The sequence below is a fragment of the Juglans microcarpa x Juglans regia genome, chromosome 2S (assembly GCF_004785595.1).
Source record: "Juglans microcarpa x Juglans regia isolate MS1-56 chromosome 2S, Jm3101_v1.0, whole genome shotgun sequence".
Lineage (NCBI taxonomy): Eukaryota > Viridiplantae > Streptophyta > Magnoliopsida > Fagales > Juglandaceae > Juglans > Juglans microcarpa x Juglans regia.
This window is the reverse complement of record NC_054597.1, coordinates 14,266,757-14,274,398: the sequence shown is the minus strand read 5'-3', so window position 1 is coordinate 14,274,398 and position 7,642 is coordinate 14,266,757. Positions and strand designations below refer to the sequence as shown.

General features: G+C 34.9%; 2 protein-coding genes and 1 long non-coding RNA gene across 3 annotated transcripts; all 3 read right to left on the bottom strand.

The window, feature by feature from the left end:
- Nucleotides 1-4,569: 4,569 nt before the first annotated feature.
- LOC121251469 lies at nucleotides 4,570-5,300 on the bottom strand. Its single transcript, XR_005938024.1, has 3 exons — nucleotides 5,146-5,300; nucleotides 4,866-5,053; nucleotides 4,570-4,754 (listed from the first exon to the last, which is right to left on the bottom strand). It is a non-coding gene; the product is annotated as an uncharacterized LOC121251469 (long non-coding RNA).
- Nucleotides 5,301-5,371: 71 nt separating this feature from the next.
- LOC121253389 (protein FAR1-RELATED SEQUENCE 5-like) lies at nucleotides 5,372-5,872 on the bottom strand. Its single transcript, XM_041153408.1, has one exon. The coding sequence runs from the start codon at nucleotides 5,870-5,872 to the stop codon at nucleotides 5,372-5,374; it is 501 nt and encodes a 166-aa protein (XP_041009342.1).
- Nucleotides 5,873-6,106: 234 nt separating this feature from the next.
- On the bottom strand, nucleotides 6,107-6,949 carry LOC121253388 (protein FAR-RED IMPAIRED RESPONSE 1-like). The gene has a single exon (XM_041153407.1). It carries the CDS (start codon nucleotides 6,947-6,949, stop codon nucleotides 6,107-6,109), a length of 843 nt encoding a protein of 280 aa, XP_041009341.1.
- Between the last annotated feature and the right edge of the window lie 693 nt (nucleotides 6,950-7,642).

Here is a 7,642-nt window from a genome sequence, read left to right as displayed (position 1 = left end):
CGAAAACCCATCTCCCCCTTTCTCGCGAACCCCTTCATTCCTTCCTTCCTTCCTCTCTGTGTTTCGAAATGCAAAGCCCCTAAAGCCGTTTACATTCTCTCCAGCGAAGCCCGAAGCCCCTTCCTTCCATTTCCCTTCATCCCGACTTCTCACCTCCCTCGAAGATGACCCAGTAGACCTAACCTGAAACCAGGGGCAGAACTATATTGTAGGTAGCCCCCCCAAAAATTTTAAAAACTAGTCATATATATTATATAATTATAATTTTAAGTATAAATATTCTTAAAATATTTAACATTGCCCCCCAACACTCAAACACACAGTATATCACTCAAATATCTTTAAGTCTATTAACATAATAGTTTTAATTTGACATTTCTATCTCTCTTTATTTGCCTTTAGTGTCCATTGTACGGTTTGTTTAGTTTTATATCAATGATATCATATAAGTTTTTCTTGTCTTTCTAAACTTATATATATAGTTACACGATTCTTTTTTTTTTTTTTTCATTTGTATCATTCTCGACTTCATTAAATTTATTGCATATCACTTGTACATAATCTTCCTTTACAACTTTTAAGATGTTTTTAACCACATATTAATTAGTTAACTAGCTAGAAGTTTCAAGAGAGTTTATCTAATAGTTAAAACAAATCTGGAAGATTCCTGCATGAGAGAGGTAGCAAATTTATCTAGCTAGATGATTGATGAGACGTTTCTAGAGAGGTAGAGAGTATGTGAAGAATTTATTTTCTTTTGTGAATAATTTATTAGTTATTCACATGCCTTTTTTTGTTCACTTATTAATAGTAATACAATTATACAATAAAAAATCTAACGACTTTTATATTATTAGATACTTTTTTAGGTTTATTCTTAATCTATAAATTTTTCTTAAAATTTAGAAAAATACGAGTAAAGCGAGAAAAATTGTATAATTTTATGACGTATGATTATTCTTTTATATAATCACGTGCAAAAAGTACATATTATTTATGCTAACACATACTGCACACTTTACCGATCGCCCTCCCAGACAACAAATTCTAGTTCCGCCCCTGCCTGAAACCGTAACCCTAACCCTCATCCCGAAACTTAACTCTAACCCTAACCCAGCCCATTTCCCTTCATCCCGAAACCCTAATCCTAAATCTAACCTGAACTCTAACTAGTCCCTTTCCCTCATCCCGAACTAACCCTAACCCTAACTCATCCCGAAACCCTAACCCTAGCCCCTTTTCTTCATCAAGGTACAAGGAAGACACTCGTCCCTGTCCGGTCCAAGTGGAAGGCAAGTACATTTCTTTTTGTATTATGCATTTTTTCCTTATTTTGTTATTTGCTTTTGTTTAACTTTTGAACTATTTTGGTTTGGAGTTTTTTCTGGTGATCATGTTTGGACTAGTGAATGGGTTGTGCCATCCAGTATATGTGCATTGTATTCCTTTTGAATGCTTGGATCATGATTGGACTAGTGAATGTGTCGGATTTGACAGTAAAAAAAATTTGGGTTTATGATTCTTATTTAATCTTTTGTAATGAAGGAGTAGTATGGTTAATTTAAAGAAAGAGGAATTACTAGACTGAGGCATAAACTATATGACCAAATAACTCACAATAGAGATGACCCATCACCATTATAAATCAACAGTCTATGCCCAAAATAAAAATAAAAATAAAATAATTTGTAAATGGCAACTTTGGAATTGTATGAATTCATGAACTTAATGTGTACATTAATTACTTCAAATTGGTCCCCCTGCCAATCTAATAAGAAGACTCTTACACAGAAAACTCCAATTACCTCAAGTCTCATACCCATTATATAATGAGTATCAAGTAAAGTGTCATGATCCTATAAAATTAAACAAAAAAACAAAAAGTAATTGTAAGTTATTATTATTATTATTCTGAAAAAAAAAAAAAAATCTTCGGCTGTGGGAAGCCTAATCCAGTTGCACTTAATTGGAATGATACATTTTGATTGAATGGAGATATGATTACATGTTCGATTGCTTATTTGTTTCCCTCATATTTGTAATCTCATAAGAAAATGATCATTTTTTATTGCCCTCTGTTGACTTATTTCAGGAAAGTCAATTGTAAGTTCATTTTAATATCTGTAATATATCACTCCTTTCGCTCTTCATACCTCTACTCCAGTTATTACTATGAACTGATCACCAACACTGTTATTGTCCGATTTAGAAGCACAATCAATGTAATTTGTAATACATTACTTGAGATTTTTTGCAATTTCAACATATATGATGTCAATGGGTAATCATTCTGTTGTGTTCTAAAAGAGTAAAAAAATTTATATTTATTCAATTGGCCAACGCCTAGGCCTAGTTACCTTCATTCAAAATTTTAACTAAATTGAAAGTGTACATTCTCATTTCCATGAGCAATCCTTGTTGTATATTCTCTTACATGCTCACATATTCAGCTGTGGACTCATATCCTGGATTATCTTATATATGGTTCAAGTAGGTGGGGTCGTGTATCAGGGAATTGCTCCCCAGGAGTCAGTCCAAAGAGGCTTACCTTGGTGAGGTTCCAAATGATAAAAAAAAAAAAAAATACTTACCAATAATTTCTCTTTTGAGAGCCTTGTTTGGCTCACATATGTATGACTATCCTCAAACCCGTCCATCTGTATGCTTGGCTGCCAAGGATGTTTATTTCTAGTCTGGATTAGGCTTTCTTAATCTTTGCAAGTTATTATTATTATTCTGAAAAAAATTAATTGTAATTCTGTTAATATGTGTCTTTTGATATGTATGCCTTTCCATTGTGATTCTGGTTGAGATTAGAATGTCGTCATCATCATTGTCTTCTTCATCCGTTGGCAAACATACTTTGGCTCTTCTCTTGTACTTCTGTAAGGTTCAAGCTATATTGAGATACTCAAATATTAAGGCAAATCCAAGACGACCCTTCTTAGGGCGTCCAAAGTACAATACAAAGGTAACTACAACCCAAATAATGTAACATGTTTAATAGATTCGTTAATATTACATACATCTAACATTTTTTAAATTTTTATGCAAATATCAAGGATTACCATACTGTAAATATTTTAAGTGGACTGATATAGAGCTACAAGAATATGCAAATGAACTGTCAAGGAAGGAGGAAGAGCGGGAGAAGAGACTCTTCGATGTCGAAATCCAAGTAATTGAGCTCCGTAAGATAGTAGATGAAATTAAGAAGAGAGAGATGGAATTGGTGCTTCTTGAAAGAGAATCTGTCCTAAGGCATTCACGCACGCTATCCCGGATGTATTTTGGTCTTTTTTTAGTTGTTTGCTGTTATTTATTGACAAGGTAGTGGTTTATATTTTTATAAGTAGTCTGAATTTGTAATTATGTGTGATGTAAGTTAGTTATTAGATGTGCGATGTAAGTTACTTAGTTATTAGTTATTAGATTTGTATAATTAGCCTGAATTTGTATTTATGTCTAATTGTATAAACGCAAAGATATACCAAGTATTGGGAACTTTATGTGAACTGAATAGATGTGCGACCCTTCAGGTTTTTATACTTGTTTTGGGCTTCCATGAGAACTGAATAGAAACTTTACAATCGGCTGAACAGGTTTTATACTTGTTTTTGTTTGGTTTGATATTAATGTTACTACTGGGAACCAAGGAAAAGTCAATTGCATTTACACGCATAGATGATTCTGATGAGTTACTGGGAACCAAGTTACACGCACAGACAATAGAACATGTTGGCTTACAAAACAAATGCACTATCAGGATCCGTGCACACTTAAAGTTGGTTGAACGTGTTGCCTAAATGTCAACACTGTATCAGTAGTAATGCACACGTAAAGCTATTGCGAACCTGTTGGCCTAATGGCAATGCACTATCGGTACCCATAACACATAAATGAACCTCTTACACATTGACAATGCATTCTCAGTACCTATGCACACATAAATGAACCTGTTGGCCTAATGGCAATGCATTTCCACTACCAAAAATAATTACAACCGTAATTCATACATCTTTCAAAAAATAGTCCATTGGAAATATTGTCACTTTCCAAGTTTTGTCAATATAAACCAATTACAAAATCTTTCTTCCTCTAAAAATATGCCTACATACTATCACTTTTCAAGCTTTATGAATATAAAATATAAACAAAATAGGTCACTTGTCAAGCTTGCTTCCCACAAAGAAATATAACCACCAAATAACTTCTTACAAAAATAATTACAAAACAAATCACTTCCATGGTTGCAAAAATTAAATTTCAACCTTCTTGCACCGGTTGTGATCCATCAGAACCCAAGGAGGTCGGGTTGTGCGCCATCCAATCCAAAAAAATCTGGTAGGATTAATATGCAAATGTTACAATTAGTACATGCAAAGTTTAATAATATTAATGTCATCTAAATATTAAAATTAGTAGATGCAAAGTTTAGGAATGTTACACTTTCTTAGCTGCCAAATACTGTTTCTCGATTTTGGATTTCACTACTGTCAAATACTGAGCTGTCTATAACAGATTGTTTATAAAGAAGAAGATTCTTAGTAATATTAAAGGCAAGACATATTGATCACATTACAAATATTGACCAATAATGATTGGGACGAAATCATTGTTTGGTTTATAAAATCTGAGACTATTTCTAATACCTGCACTTGTCCAGGATTGGTGATATCCACTTCTGATGGTCCAAATAAATTCCTGCACGTGCCCACTACTGGTATATCTCCTTCTGGTGTATCTCCTTCTCGCTAATAATAAAGTAAGTAGTAAATTTTTATTTCTTTGCGAATTAACATTATAAATCTAATACACATTGACACTTATTATTTTTTTTATTCTCCCAATGTTAAAACATTCACCTGTTTGCGTTTCCCTTTGACTTGTGCTTTCTTTTATTTGGCTTTAACCTTTCGCATGTCTGTCTCCATCCTGGATGCTCACCTCAGAGATGGGGGTCTTCATTTCCCTCTTATAACAAGTGGATTCTTCACTTGTTGTGAACTACCAACTGTAGTTTTGTTCTCTGTCATCAAACCAACATTCGAACCTGTTATGGGCAAAGATTTTAAAATGTCAAAATTAAGTAGTTATAACGAACTAAACCAAATTAACTTATTTTAAAATTCATCGCCTTCGAACCTGTTTGGGTCAAAGATAAGTTGCGTGTGTGCTCGCTATAACATTCAGTCATCTCCTGTATCTTCTTCTTTGCATCTTTGAAGTGCTCATTAGAATCCGCCACATAAGTTATCATCCCATAACACATATTCAAAAGAATTGAATATCTATTACCATTTGGCCTCTAATCCCATGCGTCATAGCTACTGCGAATGAACGTGTATCTCCTGTTGATGTCCTTTCTCCATTAGTCTAGAATGTACCGGTCTGGCAATAATTTTATATCGTTAGACTTGAATACGGCCAAAATATGCCTACACAGTATCCCTCTCATCTGAAATAACCCACATGAACACTTAGCATTGCAGTCTTTCTCATTAAAGTCCACTGAATATGTCACCAGTTTTGTGAACTCCTCAATACAAAATTCATCTTCTACCAAATAACTCTTCATTACACCATTCGATGTAAGTAGAGATGGATCCAAATCTTGCACACCAATTACTTGCTGCTGAACTTTCCTAAATTTAGTGTTAGTGTATAACTCTTGGAATTTCTTTTCAATTGGAGATCTAGATACGCAGGAAATGACCTGGCTAAATGATTGGAATTCCGCATGATTTTCATTGTCAATTTTCTTCCTCAGCGCACTGTCAAACTGGTCGACAAACTCCTTCAAGTTTGTCTTCGAATGAACATAACTGTCAAAAAAAACGTTTATACTCTCACTGCCCTGGGTTGTACTCATTCCAGCAAAAAATTGCTCTTTTAGGAATACCGATACCCAATACTCACGCTCCACATATAAACTTTTTAACCACACATTCTCATGTAAGTCGTATGTGTTAATAAACCCGGCCCAACATTTCTCAAACTCTTCAATAGTTTGTGTGTCATACACACATTTCATCAATTGAGTTTTCAACCCACTTTTATACGCAGCATACGACCCAAGCTTCTCAGGAACTTTCTTCAGTATATGTTACATGCATAATCTATGTCGAGTTTCTGGAAAGACGGTAGCAATTGCATTTTTCATTGCTCTGTCTTGATCAATAATAATAGCCTTTAGAGCTATACCGTCCATACACTGCAACCACGTTTGGAATAGCCATGTAAATGTCTCTGTGTCCTCACTGGAAATCAACACAGCTCCCAAAAGAATCGACTGCCCGTTGTGATTTACACCAACAAATAGTACAAATGGCATCCCATACCTATTCGTCAAGTATGTGATGTCGAATGTTACTACATCACCAAAATATTGGTAGGCTGCCCGACTATGTGGATCTGCCCAAAAAACATTCTTTAATCTACCGTCATCATCTAAATCCATCAATGCAAAAAATCCGTTATTCTTGTACTGCATTCTCATAAAATAATCCCGAAGTGCTCCAGCACCATCTGCTCCAAGTCGGAGATGTCGTGCTTTGTCGATGTAATTGCGACAATCCTTTTCCAAAAATGGAAGGTTCTCGAAGCCACCCGCGCCAACGACAAGAGAACCGTAACTCTTATTTAATCGAATGCTAGCTAAGTCATTTGTGTCTAAGACTCTTTTAACGGTCTCACTCACTTCTCTATTACATAGAAAAAAGCGGGATTTCATTAGGTTGAGGCCGTGATTATGTGTATTATGGACAGTTGTTATCCGCATTTTTCCCTCAACCCTTAAGGCATTAATTCTTGCCTTACAGTCCGTTTTTCCTGTCGGATGTGGGTTGGCGACATTGGAACTCTTATTCCGGGCCTTCCTTTCCCGTGCACAACCAATGGTGACATATCTGATACTTTGATCTTCTGACCTCTCACTCCTTTGTGTCATCACCCCAAACCCACATTTTTTAGCATATTGCTTATAGCTTATAATAGCTCAACAAATCTTCAAACGAATTGAATTTCATCCCCGACTTTGGCTCCTCAATGATATCATCACCATCCAATGATGGCACTACCTGTGGTGTACCGGTAGTGTCATCGTTAGTTTCTCCTTCATCTAGTCTATCAAATATAATTTCTTCATCAACTCTAGCAGAAGAACATGGAGGTTCAGTTTCTAAACAATCGAGTCTATTTTCTTCATTAACTCTTGCACTTGTTGCAGAGCTTGTAGCAATAACTGGCCTTGGAGGTTCCATCTCATATTGAAATGGGTAACCAACGTTTTGCTGAAAAAAAAATAAAATTAAAACATTTAAACTGCTTCAAAAATAATTAAGTTATAACTAAAAGACAAGAACGAAGTTGAAAAACCACCTGAATGTTGCTTGAATTTTTGTTGCCATCTGGATATGGCAGAAAAGCTGGTGACCATGCAAGCATTGGTCCAAAGTAACCATGCATATAATTTGGATAATTTAGTAGACCAGTTTGAGAGATGTCCTAACATAAAAATAAAAATAATAATTAGGATGTTAAACATTGAGTTGCACTAAGTTTTTAAATTATTAAATAACATACTAAGTTTGACGGATTTGAGCTAGATGGTGTAAGCTGAGATGGGTGTTCTTCTCCTTTT